Here is a 21,479-nt window from a genome sequence, read left to right on the forward strand (position 1 = left end):
CAATCAAATATAGTGAAGTTCTTATGTGTCAATAAAATTAGTTTGTATAATTGTATAATATCATGTGCAAATCTTTAAAAAGCTGTATATAACGCTGTGTTTTTAAAGGTGCAAAGCTGGGCATACACTGCGACAACTGAAGCTGCCGGTAGGCTTAAATGGTTTGCCAGTTTCCCCCAATCGTGCTCTATGTTTGGCATAATGTGGTCTTTCAACTGTGCCAAACAACATGTTCGAAACATCTAATGTTTTGACTGAGTCTCTAATTGGTTAGTTCTATTTTTCAGGCTAATGACACTGGCACCAACATTTCTTTAGTCCTCATGCTGAGAGGCAACTAAATGATACATCTAGCGCTTTTATTTTGATGACACAGCCAAGCAGCCAGTTGTCTAGTTGCTATAATTCTCTGTAAGACAAAGCAGGAAGTGACTGTTTCTAGAAATATACATATCCAAATTTAAAACTAAAAGCCAATGTGTTTGAGTTTGGAGCCATAGCAAAAAAAAGTATCACAATCCAGTTATTTATAGGCTGCACTGTAGACTGTAACCAGAACAAAAGAAATGGTCATGAAACAATCATTTAACTGCCTGCACCCTGAGAAAAGAGAATGTCTGCTATCACGTTTGAGCCAAAAGTGATCACATTATTATTTATCAATTATTATTTGTGCTTATTTTCATTTTAGTGTTTTTTTACTGAGGAAATGAACACTGCTTAGATAAATAGCTTTTTAAAATATATTTTTTGCACAGTAATGTATTTATAAATATGTTGTATAACTAAATAAAGTATGACTTTATTTAATACATTTAATCAGTAAGTGTATTCAAGTTAAAAGGCCAAGATTTCCAACATTTCCAAAAACATTCCCCTGGAAAAGTATAAAAAATGTTCACAACTGTATATGTACAACACAAAAAGAACACATATACTGTAAATGTATACTGTGCATGTACACTTAAGCAATTTATTAGGAGGTCCTCCTTGTTTCTACACTCATTGTCCATTTCATCAGCTTCACTCACCATATAAGTGCACTTTATAGTTCTACAGTTGCAGACTGTAGTCCATCTGTATCTCTGCATATTTTGTTGGTCCCATTTTACCTTGTTCTCCAATATTCAAGACCACCACAGAGCAGGTATTATCTGGGTGGTGTACGAGTCTCAGCACTGCAGTGACACTAAGGTGGTGGTGGGGTGTTAGTGTGTGTGAGAACAGAGAATTCCTGCCATCAAATTTGGGCCAAAACTGATCACATGATTGATGAATTTGCTTTGTTGCTCTCAAAACAGATGTCCAGTCACCATGATAGCTGAAGAGGTGCAGGTGAATGGCAGCAGTGAGATACAACAGGCCAAGAAGCCTGATTAATAACAGGAGTGAGGTGTGCATAGCAGTATGATGACACCCGCTCTGCGCGAGTGGAAAAGCAGCTGAATGAAACCTTTTGGCGTCACCAGGCGCAGAAACGACAAGCGACAGGAGAAACACGAGATACAGATTAAAACAGTGTGAAATTACTTAGGCTGACATTTAAGGAGCACATCATTCAGACACGAGGCTCATTCCGAACGGCACATCTCGCAGTACGCAGGTTGCAGACAGGGAGCAGTCAGAGTGTTTTGACATGTTAAATGACTGCAGACAGTGCTGCGCTCAAGCTTTGCATTCTGCCCACGTTTTCCGGAAAATTCCGAGCTTCACTCCTGCGGCTCTGCCTGACCCACCGCCAGCGCCGCTCAGATCAAATCCAAAGTGATTGTGCTGTTCAATATTTTATTGACATCAGCCTCAAAGATTGTTGCTACAGTGACACCACAGATAATTATTTTTTATCACGCTCTTTTTCTTTCCTTCTCTCTCTCTCTCTTTTTTTTTTCCCGAGACATTTTTACCCCCCTCCATTCCCCGGCTCCAGCCATTCCTGTGGAGAATTGTTCTGCATAAATCAGCCAGTGGAATACTGAATCAGCTCCGCCACAGGGAATGTGTTTTTGTGTGCAGTGTGTGTGACTGATTATTACAAACAGTCGGGCCACGAAACGCAGTCAGAAGGAGCCCCCAAGTGGCGGCTCTTGTTACTGGCGCGAGGAGGTGCGCTCCTTCTTCTGCACGTGGTGTGGCGCCTCGCCTTTGTACTTCAAAGCGCAGACGGAGGCGTGCAATTACTTCAGGTGAGCTGCTCGAGCACAGAGCCTGCCCCTCGCGCTGCAGCGCTGCTTCCACGCGGCCTTGAGATCGTAGCCATGATCAGTGTAAAAATATAATCACTGAACGTTGCCCTGGGTAAGGACATCTGCCGAGCAAATAAATAATGTAATATAATGTAATGCGAACCTCAGGGATCCTGAGGGATGCTCGGTTGTTATCCACTCTGATTATGTGCATATTTAATCGCTGTTTACAGGCATGCTAATGAAATGCTCTACAGAGAATGTCGACCAGGTCTTTCATACACATTGCGTAATGTGGATAGAACGGAACCAACGCACCGCACGCCTGTCTTTGTTCCACACTTTCTACCAATATGGCTTTGTGGTGCTCCAGCTCAGCAGGAAGGCCAAGGCAGCCTGAGTGTAGCCAATCCGGGCATCACTTAACATTTGCTTCGCTTCCATATAACTGAGCTGTTCCCTTTTCCTTAACACATTCAAAAGGGTTTCTTTGTATGCTTCATTTTTCAAGAACAGAAGCAGCCATGCATAAAATTAGGAGGACAAGGGAAGGGGCATTCATCCTATTTACATATAAAAAACGTATTATTCCATTAATGCACTCGGAGCTGATGTATTTCATAGAGCACATTTCATCTTTTTTGTGAATACGGTTCATACTGCATGCTCGTCTCTGCACCTGTGTTGTCAATAAAATATTCCTTAGAGACACACCGTGCCCTGAGGTGGGAACACAGAGGCATGAAATCTTCAGATTTCCCCTCCTGTTCCCACTGTTTCTGAATCATAAATCAGTGGGTAGACCAAGGTCTCTGCACACAGGAGCTTAGGGCTTCTGCAGTTACAGTGGAACCCTAAAGAAACAGTTTACACAACGCTTTCTCACTCAGCAACATTCTCCACCATCCAGGGCTCTTTAAACAGGCTGCCACTTCCTGAGCTCTTCGAATCACAATGCTAAGAGCAGCAGCAGGGTTCTCAGCCTCACCCTAGCTTGTAATAAGGTGCTTTCAAAACTGCAAAAGCACTGCTGTTGGACACCCACGGCTCTATTTCTCCAATTTAATGCAGTTAGTTACCTAGAGGAGAGGAATGAAGGTCAGTAGAGATAAGACGGAATACATGTGTGTGAATGAGAGGGAGGCAGGTGGAAAGGTGAAGATGCAAGGAGTAGAGGTCATAAAGGTGGATGACTTCAAATATCTTGGGTCAACCATCCAAAGCAATGGACAGTGTAGAAAAGAGGTGAAGAAGAGGGTGCAGGCAGGATGGAGTGGGTGGAGACAGATGTTAGGGCTGATGTGTGACGGAAGGATAGCAGCAAGAGTGAAAGGGAAGGTTTACAAGACAGTAGTGCGTCCTGCTATTGTGTATGGTTTGGAGACTGTGGCTCTGTCTAAAAGACAGGAGGCTGAGCTGAAGGTGGTGGAGATGAAGATGCTGAGATTTTTGTTGGGAGTGACAAGGATGGACAAGATTAGAAATGAGCAGATCAGAGGGACAGTGAAGGTGGAGCAGTTTGGAGATAAAGCCAGAGAGGCCAGGTTGAGATGTTTTGGACATGTGTTGAGGAGGAATAGTGGATATATTGGGCAAAGAATGTTGGAGATGGAGCTGCCGGGTAGAAGGAGAAGAGGTAGACCTCAGAGAAGGTTTATGGATGTAGTTAGGGTGGACATGGAGATGGTTGGTGTGAAAGTAGAGGAGGCAATGGATAGGGCAAGATGGAGGTAGATGATCCGTTGTGACGACCCCTAAAGGGAGCAGCCGAAAGAAGAAGTTACCTATACAAGCTTCTGATGGCCTCTTATCTTAAACTGGGCTTGCTAGCGATGTACTTATCAGTGATACAGGTGGCGTCTCTGGAAAAACAAACCACAATCTCTAAAACAAAGAAAATGTGCCACAAAGGATTCTTATAGAGCCATTGCATATGTTAGAAGAAGCACTTTTGGCTCCCTAAAGAACCATGTTTGAAAAGAAAGGTGATTGTAGAACCTTTCTAAAGTTTAAAGAATCACCACAGAAATGTTCCATACTAGTTTAAGGGTTCTTTCTAGTACATTTACATTATGTATAGATTTCATGTTGAGCTTTAAATAAGGTCAAGACACTGCTCTCCAAAGACTCATCCACCACGATGAGGCAGTTTATGCACCTAAAAATTTCTTCATTTTTTTCTGTTATGGTTGCTTATTTTACACTGAATTGCTTCTATTCTTTCTATTACCTTCGTACCTTCATTATTTTGTCTTTTTTTTAATTTGCAAACCTTTTTTAGGTCTGTGGATCACTTTCATTACATGCACATAAAAGCTTATTATTGAAAGTTAAGAGGACAGGTACAGTTAACATCTTCGCAATACCCAGGTTCCCATTTAGCTCCAACCTGAAAATGGTTACCAAATTTAATTTCCAGAGTATAGAACCTAGTAGGGTAACGGCCATTCTTCTACCAGCATGTAGCTTTGGGGTCAATGTGCCATTCATCCAGCCAGATTTGCTCCAGTTTGTAGACAGACTTTAAAGTTCTAAAGATTACCTGCGCAGCTTCTCTTTAGCTACGTTTACAGAGCAGGTAAAAGTGGCCCATATCCGATTTCTTTTTTTGGCTGTTCACATCTTTTAAATGTGATCTGTATGCAACATCAGTCTGAACAGATTAGCTCCCAAACCACCCGCATGCGCAAAAGAACATAATTCACGTGGCTCGTCCAGAGGTAAACAGTCATGACGACTAGTGAACACTAGTCGCTCCCGGTTTCGTCTTCGTTAGCATCGCAGGAGCGGTTATGAAGTTCCAGCGGTTGACAGCTGGACTCATCACCCACAGTATGATCGAGTTCTCCGTAAAAAGCGCGCGTTATTCGGCCACTTCTTTGGTTCGTGTGTTCGGGTTGTCTAGGCAGTTCTCTGACGCTGCAGCGTCGGGCTCCTCCGGCCGCGCATGGCCGTTTCGTCGAAACCTCTTCAAACACGGAGCGGCTGCGATGAGCCTCGGATTTTTGAACAGAAACATCAGCCTAAATGAGTCTCAGCGCGAAATGACGAATGTCGAGCTGGACTGACGTAAAAGTCGCATGAACTCCGACCTGGCTGTTCAGACTGAGTCGCATTGCCGCAGATCGGATCTCAGTTCCACATATGAAAGCGTCTCAAATCGGAATTTAAAGTCAGATTCAATGCGGTTTTTGCTGTTCACACAGCCACGCAAACGACACGTGCCACATATGAGGAAAAATGTCGGATTTTTGCCACTTTTACCTGCTGTGTAAACGTAGCCTTTGAGCCTCAACATGTTATTTTACACAGGTATAAGGCTCATCACAGCCTAAACTTACAAACAGATAGAGCTAAAAATCCAAGCACAGCTAGCAATTAGCCCCCCAATTAGAGCATCATTTGAAATTACTGTTTATAGCTGGCTTACTCAATGGAGAAAACACGGCTTTACTCTAATTAAATTAAAAAAATTAAATTACTCTTCTCATCCTAGGCAGTGGTCTCTGCTGTGTAGTACCACATATTAAACAGTCACCAATACCGGCAAGTTACCTTATAGTAAAGAAGTACAGGACTCTGAGCAATCAATCGTTTTGGTTAACCAAGCTCTGCCAAACGAGGACAGATTATGAAGAGTAAATTACTCTGATGCCAATTTTAGGAACAATCTGGATAACTGGTTTTGTGTGGGAGGTTGCATCTTACAAGGAAATAAACTCTGAACAATCATTAATCACAATTAAATACCTGGGTTTAAGGGAACATTGTGTAAACAAGATTTTATAGTGATACTTCCCTATTCCTTACAGCCTGTCTATTTTTCACAAATTAGAATACAAAATTACAGACAATACATCAGGGCAATAAAAATCCTGAAGACAATCTCTTTTTAAAATTTATTTGACAATATACAAGAACATTTTCAGGATGGTCTTCCCTGAAGGTCTCACTGTTGAAGGAAAAAGAAAGCATAATTCAGACAGCAGCAAAAAAAAAAAAGAAAATACCAACATTCAGGATGACTCGTCAATGTAAAGACACCATGATCTACTGTTACTACTCTGTATACAATCTACAGGTGCTTTACTACAGACATCACAGGGTAATACTTGGGGTCAAGAAGTATAGAGTTCACTTAGTAAGTCACAAATGAGCAAGCATGCAGTTGAGTTTTAACATCTGTATTACTTTTAAGAAAAAGTACAAAGTTAAAACAACAAATGTCATGCTGCTCCCAAACAGTGGCTTACAATTTGTCTCACACAAGTGACAACAGTTAATGTACAGGCTTTTGAGCTCAGCAAGTGATATTCACACAACTCAAAACTGTGTGGATTTTCTAGAGGTGAGGTACTGGGATTTAACATGCAAAGCACTCAAACTAAAGGTAAGTGGATTGCAATCAGCACACCATGCCGATTTCTGTTCTACCTTTTCCTGACCTCATTTCTGAAAACATCCCAGGAGGCAAAATAAAAAAGGGCATAAAATGGAGGAAAAATGACATTTGTTCAGTAACTATGAATGCATACAAGACTGCTCTTAAAAATAAATTAAAAAACCTTATTTTACACCAAAGCCTTATTCAAGTGTTTCAGTGGGAACAAGGTATTTCATTGAACCCCATTTGTTAAACAACTTGGTGCAACCATTAATCAGATTATGTAGTTAGCATATTGAATGATCACTTGTCATTTCACAATTAGTGAACAAGCCAGGCACACCAATCATAATGGAAGTAGATATATAGCAAGGACTTGACTATATGTAGCCTGCAATTACATGCAAATTGAACATGTAATCTCCACGCACATGGTTGCTTTATAAGGTATTAAAACTAGCAGCAAGCTACTGTCAGCTATTACTCCAGACACCCTATCACAATTAAAGTAGTTTACCTTCTACAATCCCGAAGTACATGAGAGGGAGAAGATGATATTAAAACAGAGCGGAAATGTGTGAATGAAAAGTCCAGCAAATAATGTTCTAAAGCCTGGAAACGACTGGCAGTAAATTTGACAGCAGACTGATCTTACCTTCTTGCCAGCAGCACCAACGGAGGCCTTCTTGGTGCCTCGTACTTTCTTCATTCTGTTCTTCCTTTCCTTGCGCTGCTTTCTTGATGTCTTTTTCTTCTCATAGAGTCCGTGCTATTAAATAAGAAAAAAACACCTTTAAAACACTTGATTTTCAAGTCTTAGAACACACATGAAGAGCATCACCGCAGCCGTGTGTAACTTGATCAAACTGGATTAACTTCCACATGCAAGCAGCCTGAACACAAAATAAAGGAAGGCATGGAACAGTGACTTACTCTGGCCAGTCTGTATTTGGGCTCGTTCTTCTTGGCATAGTCCAAAGAATCATAGACCATGGCAAAACCTGTCGTCTTGCCACCTCCAAACTGAGTCTTGAAACCAAAGACGAACACTACGTCAGGGGTAGTCTTGTACATCTTGGCAAGCTTTTCCCTGATTTCAGTCTTGGGTACTGTTGCTTTGCCAGGGTGGAGGACATCGAGAACCTGAAATGGAAAATGTGCACCACCATGGTTATCTACCAAAATTAACACCAAGCTCAAGTGCAATGAACCGTCCATCAAACTACTACATACACACTTACCATTTGCTTCCTCTGAAGCAAGCGGTTTGTCATGAACTTCCGAGTCCTGAGTGTGACGGTTTCGTTCTGCAGTGAACCAAATGAATATTGAACATTAGACACTTGCGGCAAGTCTGCACATACAAGTTACATGACAACTGACAATAGAAACCATCAGACATGAATTTCTCAATTCAAGTGCGGGACCTGAGTAACCGCTCACACGTGACTACCTGGCCTGGATCTCAGTTTCTAGATGCCCAACCGAAAATTTAATCTTTCAGGCAGCCAGCTAAGTAAATTCAAGGGGCCTCCAAGTAAAGCTAGCAGGCTAACGCATCATTATCAACGATCATTCGATCAACACAAGTATGATGTCCGGATTAGTGAAGCACCTTTCCGCAAACCATCCGTTTCTCAAAGACGAGCACTATAATGCCAACATCCACCCTTTACCAGTCTGTGTATGAACCATGGCGAAATGCAGCGCTACAGCGGCTCCGACTCTCCTGCCAGCAAAAGCCCGCTTTGCTCACTAGCTTAGCGCTGGCTAACACGGTCAGTTTGTTTCCCAGACTCTTAACTGAAGACAACAGCTAGCGCTCATATATCAACTGTATAGTCCTGCTATCCAGCTTTCTTTAGGCAAGAACATCAAACACCGCGTTACGCTCATTTGGACAGCTTACTCAAACCCGAGCCCAGTAAAAACTAAAGAAAGCACACGTATACCTTTCTACTCATCGCAATACAGCTATATTATACACCCACACTACTTATAACGTATTACTGTCGTATTTCAAAGACCTGAGGCTTTACGATTATAGAGATTTTAAAGGATTTTCTCAAGTTTTAGTATCACACAAACGCACCATCTTGGCGTCGGCTCGCTCAGGGACGAGAAAAAGGAAAGAGGACCTAAAGGTGTCCAACAATGTGCCTGATTGTTGGTAGGTGCTCGCATTTGCCTGACTGTAAAGGCAGACTCAAAAAATAAATATCTGAACACGAAGTAGCGAGAAAATATTGTGCACAAATAGTTTCAGACACAGTAATTGCCTGAAATTCATGGAAATGTATTTCCACAGACTGTACTCACTGTACGAAGATAAGTAACATTAATTTACGTTTTTTAAATTCGGGTATTTATTTAGCAAGTTTAACACATACAGAAAGAAACAACATATTGTATACTGTTGTATAAAATACATATTCTATGAAATACAAAACAAATAGGCTTCAAAATTGTTAAATAGGTTCAAAGTGGCCCTCCTCCACTTGTGTCTGTGTATGGCCTCTAGGTGTCAGTCGTACAGCGTCTGCCCGTAGATCCGGAACAGCTGAATTCAAATGGCTTCCCTCCGTAGGTGAACTCCCATGGACATTAAAGCCTGTCTCCAGCACCGAGTCCAGTCCGCTGCGTGTCCAATAAAGAGCCACATACGATTCGGCTAATGATCATATTCAGCTAAACCTCAAGGCGGCGTGTGGTCATTTGTGCAGAGCCAGTTAGGAGCAAAAACATGACTACAAAATGCTGGAGGGCACGACCAAGGAGTACTAAGCTGATCAGCTAATTAGACATGTTTGAGGTCATTCATATAGGAAATGTACTTACTGTTGGGAAGGCAGAATGAATTAATAAAACAATTAAATAACAAGCAAACAAACAAACAAATGACAACAACAAACAACCCATTGAGACAGCATTACTGCATGTTATCTTATAATTGGTTAAAAGAGCAAAGGTCATGCACAGTTTTCATACATGCCCCAAGTCAAGGGTGGAATCTACAAATAGTACTTCGTTAAGTATGATGTTGGAAAATTTGTACTTTACGGTCAAATAGTGTTGAAACTGAATAGTAATTCATTGAAGACTTGCTATTGGAGTGTAGTTCCAACCTCAGTCTGCCACACCTGCTCAATTAACTACATCAGAACTCCTGGGCTACGTGGATCGGATTTGGATGGGTGCAGGTTGGAACTAAACTCCGCTTAGCAAAACTACCCTCAGTCATGCTTCTTAAAGTACATCATGCATGACAGCAATTTGGTTGAAAATGTTTTTCATGTCTTTTTAACAGAAACACGGATTTATCCGAAGCGAGACAGGCTTTTGCTTGAGAACAAGCCCTGCTGTAGTAGACACATCAGGCAAAAACTGTGGACTCAGTTCAGTTTGAACAGATCAATTCCAGTAGTGTCACTGTGCCCGGTTAAGCCTTTACCCTCTTTATCGCAGGTCAGGTAGAAGTTCCAGAAGTTCACTTGCTGATAAAGCATTCACTATGATAAATCTGACCTTTCTACCTCTCAGAAGATAGAGTTAAACTTTCTAGTTTCCAGCTAGACTCCAGCTTGTTCACAGATGAGGTCAGAGAGACCTTGCACTGATGTACTCTGCCAAATCTAGATTCTTAATGAAGAATGATGGGCTGATCGAAAAAGTCAGAGGATAATACTGGATCAACACTGTGTCCTTATTTGCTCTAATCATTAGAGTTAGGATGACACACTCTGTTTAAGAAAGGTAATAATAATGTATGTACAAGGGGAAATCTTGGAAAGATTGAAATAGAAGACAATGTCTATAATAATAGACCGTAATATGGCTATCTATGAGTTAGTATGTTATTAATCCATTGAATGATGTTACAAAAAGTACTCTTGTGAACATGTGACAGTATATAGACTTTCCTGTTTTCAGCTGAATGTTTATTATCCTGCAATAAAAAGTGCAAAATAAATAACAATGTAAACTGTCTAATTTTGGGGGTGGTGTTGAATGATCACTTTCAGAGTTAATGCATCATTATATTTATAAAACAAATAAACTCAAGTATTTTTGTTAGATGAAGTTACTCCTCTTAGCTTTTCACACAGTATATCCTAAGCACTGAATACCACAAAGGAAATATACACGTAGTGTTTGTCTGTGCAGAAAGCAAGATCTGGCAGATATTCAGCTTCTGAATTGCATCACCTCCTTTTTCATTCGGACCACGTTTTTGTTGACCCTGTACCTTGTCAAATTGACTCAGTAAAGCTGCCAGTATATTCTGGAACTCTAGCACAGAAGCATGAAGCCTGCGGTGTGTCTGACATGTTGCCTCCTTCTTCTTTCTGGAATTAGAGACGGCGTGAAGGGTAACAGGATTTTATTTATCTGAATTATTTCATTAACAGATTCCATGCACGTCCAAATAGTTTAAATCTAGAATGTTTAGTTTCATTTTATTGTCTTAAATGAAATTAATGCATTGAAGCAGGAAACACACTGAGCTATCTAGTGCTTAGTGCAGGAGTAGACATTGGAATTATTGGGAGGTTTCACTAATTCAGCTGTTTGTTTTTGGGTTTATGGTTCTAATGCTGAAGCACTATGTACTGACAACTAACATACTACTGAACTGCTGTCGTTTCCTATTCAAACAGTAGTGGAATATATTCTTCTGTGATGATGGTGTTAGTATGTGTTTTGCTGACATGTACATGTACATAAAATGTATTTCTGTATAAATATAGCATTTATATTTCTTGATGTATGTCATGAGATTCGTGAAAGTGCTGGTAATGTGTTTTGGAATGAAATAATTCACATGTAATTAGGTCTAAAACTACAGTACAGTTTTGAAGGATGGTTTTACTAATAACGGTGCTGATGTTTTAGGTGTCATCAAAAAAACCCTAGACTTTGATGTGGGGGTCCTGTATGAGTATGAATACAGCATATCCATGGCAGTGGCTCCTATTTCTGTGGACTTTGGAGATGTCCCTCTGACCACCGCTGAGGCAGTAATTCAGGTCCACTCACTATGGAAGAACCCTCAGAACCAGGAAGAACAGCTCCTTCACATTAAAGTGGGTTTTTGGATGATGATAATATTCTTAGTTTTACACAGTGAATATCTCAAGGAACATTTTAGCTACACTCTTAAAGAAGATGGTTCTACAGGGGTTCTTTAGTAAAGGCAGGGGTTATATATAGAACACTCAAAGAACCATTTGCATGCTTAAATGGTCTTTGCATGGCAAAATGATTCCTCAGATAGAGATGGAAAATATGTTGTGTATGGTTCTATATAGATTAGGGTTATGCATAGTACAAAAGGTGTTCTTCTATTGTTACAATGTCAAGTTTATAACAGAGCCTAATAGCAGAGCCTATTTGGGTGCTATATAGAACCATCTACAGCACATCATTAAACCTGAAGGACCCTTTTACAATGCAAAATGCAAAAACCCTTTAATCATGCAAACGATTCTTAGAGTGTTCATTGTTCTATATAGAACCATTTTCTTTACCAAAGAACCCTTGAAGAACTTTCTTTTTTAGAGTGTACTACATGAATTGCTTCCATAAATACTTGTGTCCTCAGTCTTGCATGTGGCTGTAACTGTTTTCTCTCAGATTCAAGATCTAAAACTTACTCCCAGTTCAACTGACACCACCAAACCCCTGGCTGTGGACGAGAAGACTGGTGGGTTTGCTCAGATAAAGGATGTATTTATTGTGCATATCCACTCTGGAAAGGTATGTTTATTCATTTAGGTTAGACAATGTAGGTTTAAATACGTACGTTCTTTAAATAAAAGTGTATTTACATTTTTGCACCCATATAGATTATAAGAATTTTTGACACCTCCAAGGACAACACAGTCAGTTTGAATTTCAAAAGAGGACTAGCGTCACTATTCCAGATTCAAACATCTTCTGGGGTCATGATGGAAGTAAGCTGAAAGTTTTTTTTTCATAAAAACATTCTTTACCACAGACATGCTGAAATCTTGTTCCTCACATTCAGTGATATTGACTTTTCTAGGCAGGCTCAGGGACTCAAAGCATTTATTCTACATGTCAACTCACATACTGTAGTTTTTATAGTTAAACTTAACACATTGTATTGTATTCTAGGATGATGCAACAGGACGATGTCAGGTCTCATACCAAGCCTTGAAGGATGAAATCATCAAAGTGAAGGACTATGAGAGCTGTGAAAAGAGCATTACTGATATCACGTTCTCCGACCAGGTATAAACACTGAATGTTCACATGACAGTAAGTAAGATTGTGAATGATGTGTGGTAGGATCTCAGAGAGTGTCTTCATGACAGGCTGCAGTTTCTTTGAATTGATATAGCTGACATACATCACATTCAACTCTAAAGTATTCACAGTCTTCTTGTAACACTAGATATTTAGCATTGCTACCATAATGCATTGCACTGGAATTCTTTAAAAAGTAAGTCCTACCTTTTCTTGTATTTAACTTCCCCATTTTGGGGTTCCCTGCTAATATTTGTTTGGTTTATGTACGAATTGATTCACATAGGTAATGAGACTGAATTGAAACAGAATTATCTTGTTACAGTGCCTTTAACAGAGGTGCTCATTTCAGGTCATTCAAATTTACCACCTTTGGCCTTTAAGACTGCTGTAAAATAAATGACCTTACATTACATTAACAGCATTTGGCTGACGCTCTTATCCAGAGCGACTTACAATTTGATCATTTTACACAACTGGCCTGACTGCATGTCTTTTGGACTGTGGGAGGAAACCGGAGAACCAGGAGGAAACCCACGCAGACACGGGGAGAACATGCAAACTCCACACAGAGAGGACCACGGTCGCCCGGCCGGGGAATCGAACCCAGGCCCTCCTTGCTGTGAGGCAACAGCGCTACCCACCACGCCACCGTGCCGCCTCTGTTTTAAATGGCTGCTCTGTGTTGTGCCCCTTTCAAAAAGTGCTTGGAGCTAAAACAGTGCTTAAAACCTCAGTGTGAATGGGTGGAGTTAAACTGCTGAAGTCTGAACAGAAACAATGAATTAAAAACATGCTATTTTGCAGCTTAGTTTCCATTTGTGGACCATATTGGCTGGGAAGTGAACAGTACATTTTGAAGCTTTAACAAAAAATTGAGGGATGTTCAGTTTTCAATGACAGGCCCTTTAAGACTTTTAAACATTAACGAATACCATGAACAGTGCCTTATGCTTTTGTCCTACCTTTTTTGTGGCTTTAGATTTTGAGGATAAGCTCAGCTGGCAGCTCCAAAACAGTATTCTCCATGGAAGGTAGACATATAAAGTCTGTAACATCGAAGGAATTCCGATCAGTGGTTTTGGATGAACAGACTACAGTTGGAATCCATATTTCTTCAAGGTATTTCCTTATAAATGTATATGCATTGTGTTGTATGATAGTATTTGTTGATTTTGGTTTAGTTTGCTGAATCTGAAAGCTGTAGTCTACCAGCTTTAGAACCAAGTCACAGTTTCAAAGAGTACTTCACCCTCACCATAGAGCTCATTATTATGAAAATGTAAGTATAACCAAATATGAAGCATTTTTTCAGACTGAATCAGATGATATGTGTGCTCCTGGTTTTAGGCAGCTCCTACGGCTCTTATCAACAAAGTCTGGGAATAATAAGGAGGCCCAGGGAGAGCTGCAGGAGGTACTCTTTTCTTTCAAGGGGAGCCATGTGAATTACACTATTCACGCCATACCTGCTGTCAGACAATCTGCTCTCAGTGGATATCCAGTAAGTAGAGTACAAAAGCTTAGAAAAAAAAATCACTCACCTCAGAGTACAATACCATTATTGAAATTAGATATACCCTGCTACCAATTGATTGGTTCCACTAATTTACATCTGCAAAATACTCATGCAGTGTTAACAATGCAATCATTACTCTGAGGCTATTGAATTACTGTTTAAAAGATGACAGGGTCATATAACCAATGAAAATGAGATGAATCATAATAGGACATATTTTCAGTAGGCCAAACCTGACATGTCATCATAATGGATCTCAACAAGTATGTATAAAGAGACCACAGAATAAAAGCAAATGTTAAAATCAGTAATCTTTTGAAATGTACCTGTGTAAATCTGTTCAATGACAGGTCATATTCTTTTGAAATTCTTTTAGGTTTCTTCTATCCTAGATCATTTGACAGCAAATGGAATGAACATCTCTCAGTTAACAACAACAAAAGCATTTCTCCAGCTGTCAGAATCTCTACGCACTATGGAAAAGAATGATATTCTAAACATTTTGAAAAAGTCTGACAAAAAGATGCTGTAAGTATCAGCTGCGTAAATTGCACCACTGTGCCATTATACCGTATCCTCACAGTTGTTGAGATCCTTTTTTCTCTGCATGTTTAGTCCCATTCTAATAGACGCTGCTGCAGCAGCTTCCACACCTGCTGCGCTGGATGCCGTTGCCTCATATATAGACATTGCAGACCCAAAGACGGCTCCACTGCTTGAAAAATTCCTCTATGCATGTGCATTCTCTTCTCAGCCATCTCCTCATTTGATAAGTGTGATCTCTGTGAGTGGGATCTGAGTTATTTTTCCACAATATTGACCGTTTACTTATAATGAGCAACTTTGTGCTTAATCACAGTGTTTACAATGTCTGTGTTGCAGCGCATTCTGTCCGTCTCACGTCAGACACATGAGACTGCACTGATTGTTCTTGGGACAGTGATAAAAAAAATGTGTTCTGCAAACATGTGCAACCTGCAGGTAAAATATTTAAGGAGTAGTAGGAGTAGTAGTATATTTCTATATTGATCACACTTTAGTTTGATAGTCACCTATATATTATCTACAGATACTCTAATTGTTAACAAATTATCTGGCGAATCTCAGTTGATTATCAACAGTGTTAAGATTAAATTTTGGATAAGGTTTAGGATTAGCGTGAGAGTTAAGGTTAGGTTTAGGTTTAGGGTTATAGTGAATAGAATTTGTTACGTTCTGCACATATATTTCTCCCAACATGTTAATCAGTAACTGTGCATTAAAAAAAAATCATAATACGTAAATACATAATACAAATCATATTATTTGACCAGGGGTGCCAAAACTTACAAACATACAATGTATTTTTGTTTCAAGGAAGTTGAGGAAGCAAAGAAACTTATTCTCAAAGGTTTGAGTGCATCCAAAGAAGAGACAGAGATTAAGTCATACTTGCTGGCCCTAAAAAGTGCCCTTCTTCCAGAGACGGTGCCTGTCCTTCTGCAGTATATCGATCAATCCAAATCACTCTCCAGCATTGTGCTTTCAGCCTTGCGCAAACTTCCATCTCAACATATCACAAAAGAGGTATGATAAATATTTCCTGTTCAAAGTTTTGTGTAGTTTTTCAAAGTACTGAGAAATCAGTGTATATCCACTGTCACATCCACAGAAATACAGAGTATAGTATAATTCTGCTATGGTGTATATATTCTTTCATCAGGTTAAGGAGCATGTCAGAGAGATTTTTGCTCAAAAAAAGAAGTCATTTTCTGCTCCTGTGCGGGTGGCTGCTGCACAGCTACTGCTTACGCAAGATCCTCTGCACACAGATGTCAGAGAAGTAATCCAGAGAATAGCAAAAGAGAAACCTGAGGTCTCCAAGTTCCTTACAGCCAAAATTATGAGTATTTTACAGTCAGAAAACCCAGCCAGGTAGGGTGTATCATTACATCGACACTGCAGTGAGTGTGAATAAAAAAGGACATATTGGAGAGCGGGGCACTGTCTAACATGTTTTAGATCATTTTAAATATATTAAATATATTATTTTATATTTTAATATATTTTATACAATCAACCTGCAAATCTCAGCTACAAATTCAAATGTAAACTTTGTTTCCAGCACTTACTGTTTATGAACAATTCAGCAAACAAACAAAGCAGCTTACTCCATAGGAGGGGCTAGCTGTAACAGTTGTTAACAGTTGGTCTATGTTTGAGTCAGATGAGCTTTCCAGCCTAAATACATGAAACTGATCCAGGTCCAAAGAATCATACCCAGGATTTTGTTCCAACTGCCTGGCTTCTCTAGTTTGCAAAGGTCTAATTTGCAGCAAAGGTGTCCAAGCACTTAGAACAAAATTGTGGGGAAGGTTTTTATTTTCTGGACCTGGATTACCCAATGTGAACCTCGCTGATTACTGATTACTGTTTACATTAGGAGACTTACTTGTGACACTGTGTTACAAGTAAGCCTGCCAAGTGGAGACCTAGCCTGGATAGGTCTCACCATGATCTATTTGATTCAGAGCAGTCATACATAGCCACCAAGAAGACAAATATAGCAATATAGGTGTAAATTCTGTGACTTATACCCAACTCACACATCCCAATAATTAAAAAAAAAATGATGATGATGACCCAAAAAGTCTTCAGGGTAAAACTCAAGAAATATCCCTCTGTCAAAATTCACAGATGATGCTGAAATATGGGAATATTAGAACCGGTTTAACTACATAAAACATCCATGTTACATTTTACCTTGTCTTAGTTTGTGCCCCGTTCTCCACCACTGCTCTTAGATATACACTCACTGGCCCCTTTATTAGGTACATCTAATAATAGATACCTGTCATGTATCTGTAATCAATGTCCATTTCATCAGGTCCACTTACCATTTAGGTGCGATTTGTAGCTCTACAATTGCAGACTGTGTAATTTTACTATGTTTTTTAATGGACCACCACATAGCAGGTATGATTTGGATGGTGGATCATTCTCAGGACTGCAGTGACACTGACGTGGTGGTGGTGGTTTGTGTGTGTTACACTGGTATGAGTGGATCGGACACAGCAGTGCGCTTTGAGTTTTTAAACAGTGTGTACACTTACAGTCCACGCTACTGGACACATTTGCCTTGTTGGTGATATAAAGTTAGAGAAAATAGTTGTTGTAGTCACAGGCTGGAGGTTAGGGAACAAGCTCTGTGACCAGAAGGTCGCAGGTTCGATCCCCAGAGCCAACAGTACATGACTGAGGTGTCCTTGAGCAAGGCACCTAATCCCCAACTGCTCCCCGGGAGCTGCGGATAGGGCTGCCCACCGCTCTGGGCAAGTGTGCTCACTAATTTGTATGTGGTGTTTCACTTCACTGATTGGTTACATGTGGAGGTGAAATTTGTTTAAAGAACTACTATGTCCGTGTCACTGCAGTACTTAGAATAATCCACCACCAAAATAATACCTGCTATTTCGTGGTCCTGTTGGGGTCCTGTCCATTTCAGAACAGATTGAGGGTGGCTAACAGAGAAACACATATGTGTAATAATGTGTAATAATCAAAACAATGAGTGCAGGGGTAAGGGTAAGTTTACTTAACAAGGTGGCCAGTGAGTATGTATTTCATATTGCACACTTATAAGTATTCGATTTTGTAATAAAAATGTATTGTTTTTTTTTTTACTTTGTATATCAAAATATTTTGACCATTTTGACAAAAAGAGCTTGTCATATTTACTGAAATATCTTCTCTCCTTAGAAATATAATTCTTAATGTTTTGAAAGATTCAAAGCTGAACAATTATTTCCACCTTGGGCGAGTTGGTTGTTCTTCATCATATACTGGACTGATAGCAGGTATCAAATATTTAAACTTCCTCTCTAAATTGTGAACTTGAACTTTATTTTTATGACTTTATTGGTTCTGTTTAATTAGGTCTAGTATATTTATTTAGAATGTTTCTGGATGTACATGATAAAATCACTTTATTATACTTTTTTTAATATATTTTATATTTTAATATGTTAATGTCTCCACAGAGACAAAGGACACGATCACATCGTATGATTTTGATTTCCTCTTTTCTGAAACTGGAGCCCTGAAACAAAGCAATAGTCACTTCTCTACTCAAAGCAGAGCAGGAAGTTTGCATTCATTGCAGGTATACGGTCCACATTCATGTTCATGTTCATGCTCATGTTCACTAGCTAATAAGTCAGTAAAATGATTGCTGAAACATGTAAGGAAATCTGAATTAGTGACTTTGTTTAAAATTGCCTATGAAAATAAGCAAAGCCTATTGTTCACTGGTTTGATGATTCATGTACGCTGGTTGCATTCATATATAAACAATAGCATTTTTTAGATTTGTATTGCTGGAGTACTTCCTCTTTAGGAATCTTGTTTCATAATATAATACAATACAAATAATTTTCTTAAAGTCAAAGCTGTCTTTGCATATTGTTTAAGTTAACATCTTATACATTTGTGTTTTTAAAAACAAATCTACCAATCTTTTTATACTTGCAGCCTATTTCTCAGGTAGTGAGTGGAATATGGAGACGTAGAAAGGCTGATTTGATTTTTCTGTGTTCTCAGGTTTCTTTAGAACTGGGCGGTTTTGATTCACTCTTTGGGACCGAGCCGGCTGAGGAAGCGGAGGAAGAGGAGCTAATGGCAGGAATGTCTGTCATGTTTCTGGGTGTGCAGATCCAACCCATTGTCTTCTTCCAGGGCTATGGTGACTTAATGAGCAAGTACTTTTCAGCAGCTGACGGACCAATGAATATTCTCTCTGGAAATATTCTAGTTCTCAAGCAGAGACAGGTAAAATAAATTCAGTTCTTTAGTCGACTTGTCTTGTTGTTTCATTAGAGAAATGCATTGTAATTTGTACTAAATGACTTTCTCACATAAAATCAACCAAATGCAATGATTGATATAACACAATTCTGAGGTCTGCTGTGGCATAACTAGGATCTTTCTGGCCACTTGAAAAATTGTCTGAAACTATAATTTAAAAAAAAAAAAGGAAAAGTTGCTGGTTTGATGGTAGTGTTTGTTGAAGATCATTAATAAAGTATTGTAGAGACAAAGATTTCAAGGGGTCAATTGCCATGGGCCCTGAGACATGAGCACCAATGCAACTGCCCCACCTGCACAATTTTATTTTTTGGCAAAAAAAAAAAAAAAATTCCCCCCCAAAAAAAACATCTAACATAATGAAGAAACTTGTCTGCTCTTACCTCCAACAGAGTATAATTCTACAGTCTGGACTACAAACTCAGATTTTCTTTCATGGTGGTCTTTCTGTCGACGTGTCAGCTGATTTGGAATTCAGCTTGTTCGGTCAGGAGGCAAAAAGCTCTGTGAACAATGAGTATGTGAAATTCTATTTATATTCCCAACATAAAGTAAAACAGATCAAGCATTTTAAACAGACTATTAATATGTTTCTTTCATCACTAATGATTGTCCCCATATGAGCCTTTTTATAAGAACCATTGTGAGTATTTTTATTTTTAAAGAAAAATCTGCTGCTTTTTCTCAGGTTCTCGATAGTTGTCAGCGCCAGAGCGGAAGTGGAGATCCCGCATATGAACACTACAGCTGAGACCGTAGCAGACATGAATTCTTCGATCGGCTTTGTCACAACTGTCAACTTCTCTGACACACCTATGCAATACTGTCTGCAGCTTATTCGAGAGCCTCTGCTTTACAGGTACAGTAACATGGAAAAAGATGTAAAGAGACATATTCAAAGACTAGTTATGCATAATCTCAGACTTATTTTTTAGTAACTACTATAAATGAAACTAATGTGTAAGTTGTGCAATCATGAGTGAAACTGAAATACAGACCTACATACAGGTCTTTAAAGGGTGCAGTGTAAGATGTTTTGTGAGTATTTACGTAGTATGTCATTATAATAAATCCAATCTGTCATGAAATATAACGCATGCCAACCAGTACCAATACAATGCCATAAACACAAACAATGCACTTCACAGCTGAATGGTTGTATAAAGTCTGAGGGACCGGACCAATGCTTAAGATTGATAAAATCTACAGTTGAGAAGAGTGTTAGAGGAAAATGGTTCTAAGGGTTTTTTTTTTTTTTAATACTGCACTACTGTCTCAACTTTCCTCTACAGAGAGAGAACGTCTACACAAGTAACGACCCGGAACAGAAGAAAAACTGCTCAACAACGAAGACGAAAATGGACAATTCCAGGAGAAGAGACAGCACTCCACAGGGACAATTCAAAGATGTGTAGACATCTGATATAAAAACAAAGTGGCACTACAAATACTAGAGTGTAAGTCTGGGAAGAGTATTACAATGACTGAAGCGCTGTACATTCATACAGATGAGAAAATAAATGCCTGTTTTACAGACTTACTATTGGCTGTACCATCCAGTATAATGTGAAATCAACAGTATGAAAGATGCTTTGTAATTAACCAAAGTGCACAGCACTGTGGTTGTTTTCCTCTAGCTTATAAGTTTAAAGTTATACATCTCCCCATTTACCACAGCTACATCATTAGCTATGCGCAATGCTGTTCAAATTTTATGATACAGCTGTACTCTATGTAATACATCTCATAATAACTGACCAGTGGTTCATGATTTAATGGAAAAAAATCATGTTAATATAAGTTTCACAACACAGGTAATTTTTTTGTGCATTTTTAAATTATGTTTCTCCGTGCTATGATACTCCTCCTGAAAGAAACCAATGATAGCCATTCTTACTCAAGAGCCTCAATGTCAAGCACAACCTGTGCTAGCATCTTGACCACCAGAAGGCACAGAGTTTTTGGAAGAGCACATTACAGTGAGATTGTGCTACTGGGTACAATCATCAGGTTCAATAATCAGCAACACTTGTTCTCCTTTTGTCTGGATAAGAAGAAAATAATTAACATGGCGTGACAAGATTAGAAAGACAACTGGATACTGTCCCTATAATGTTATGTTTTTGGGTGAATATAAATTATTGCTAAAGCTGCATTTGTATCTAAAAGCAATGTAAACAAAGGTCAGCAGACACAGCAAAATAGATGTTTTCAGTAATTATTTCCCTCTTAAATAGTAGCAGTACAAATTTAGATTGGCTTGGTTGGCATTCAAGCTACT

The 21,479-nt window shown here is 39.3% G+C and overlaps 2 protein-coding genes across 6 annotated transcripts; one reads left to right on the plus strand and one right to left on the minus strand.

Annotated features, from left to right (window-relative positions):
* Positions 1 to 6,056: 6,056 nt before the first annotated feature.
* On the minus strand, positions 6,057 to 8,649 carry rps24 (ribosomal protein S24). Of its 5 annotated transcripts, none has more exons than XM_017723612.2 (7): positions 8,520 to 8,648; positions 7,809 to 7,874; positions 7,501 to 7,710; positions 7,223 to 7,336; positions 7,085 to 7,087; positions 6,629 to 6,635; positions 6,057 to 6,135 (listed from the first exon to the last, which is right to left on the minus strand). In XM_017723612.2, exons 1-6 carry the CDS (start codon positions 8,529 to 8,531, stop codon positions 6,630 to 6,632), a joined length of 411 nt encoding a protein of 136 aa, XP_017579101.1. In that variant the 5' UTR covers positions 8,532 to 8,648; the 3' UTR covers positions 6,057 to 6,135; position 6,629. The 5 variants fall into 5 exon arrangements, with proteins under 5 accessions (XP_017579101.1, XP_017579116.1, XP_017579093.1 ...); XM_017723604.2 differs by having other exon boundaries at positions 6,069 to 6,135; positions 6,618 to 6,635; positions 8,520 to 8,649; XM_017723627.2 differs by lacking the exon at positions 7,085 to 7,087.
* A 2,214-nt stretch (positions 8,650 to 10,863) lies between these two features.
* On the plus strand, positions 10,864 to 20,739 carry LOC108443122 (microsomal triglyceride transfer protein large subunit-like). Its single transcript, XM_017723555.2, has 18 exons — positions 10,864 to 10,937; positions 11,461 to 11,651; positions 12,202 to 12,324; positions 12,414 to 12,521; positions 12,706 to 12,822; positions 13,820 to 13,959; positions 14,188 to 14,341; positions 14,733 to 14,884; positions 14,972 to 15,140; positions 15,239 to 15,337; positions 15,713 to 15,922; positions 16,059 to 16,270; positions 18,095 to 18,192; positions 18,376 to 18,497; positions 18,935 to 19,162; positions 19,591 to 19,715; positions 19,887 to 20,057; positions 20,491 to 20,739. The coding sequence occupies exons 1-18, from the start codon at positions 10,871 to 10,873 to the stop codon at positions 20,624 to 20,626; spliced, it is 2,622 nt and encodes an 873-aa protein (XP_017579044.2). The 5' UTR covers positions 10,864 to 10,870; the 3' UTR covers positions 20,627 to 20,739.
* The last annotated feature ends 740 nt before the right edge of the window (positions 20,740 to 21,479 follow it).

This window comes from Pygocentrus nattereri, chromosome 5 (assembly GCF_015220715.1).
Source record: "Pygocentrus nattereri isolate fPygNat1 chromosome 5, fPygNat1.pri, whole genome shotgun sequence".
Lineage (NCBI taxonomy): Eukaryota > Metazoa > Chordata > Actinopteri > Characiformes > Serrasalmidae > Pygocentrus > Pygocentrus nattereri.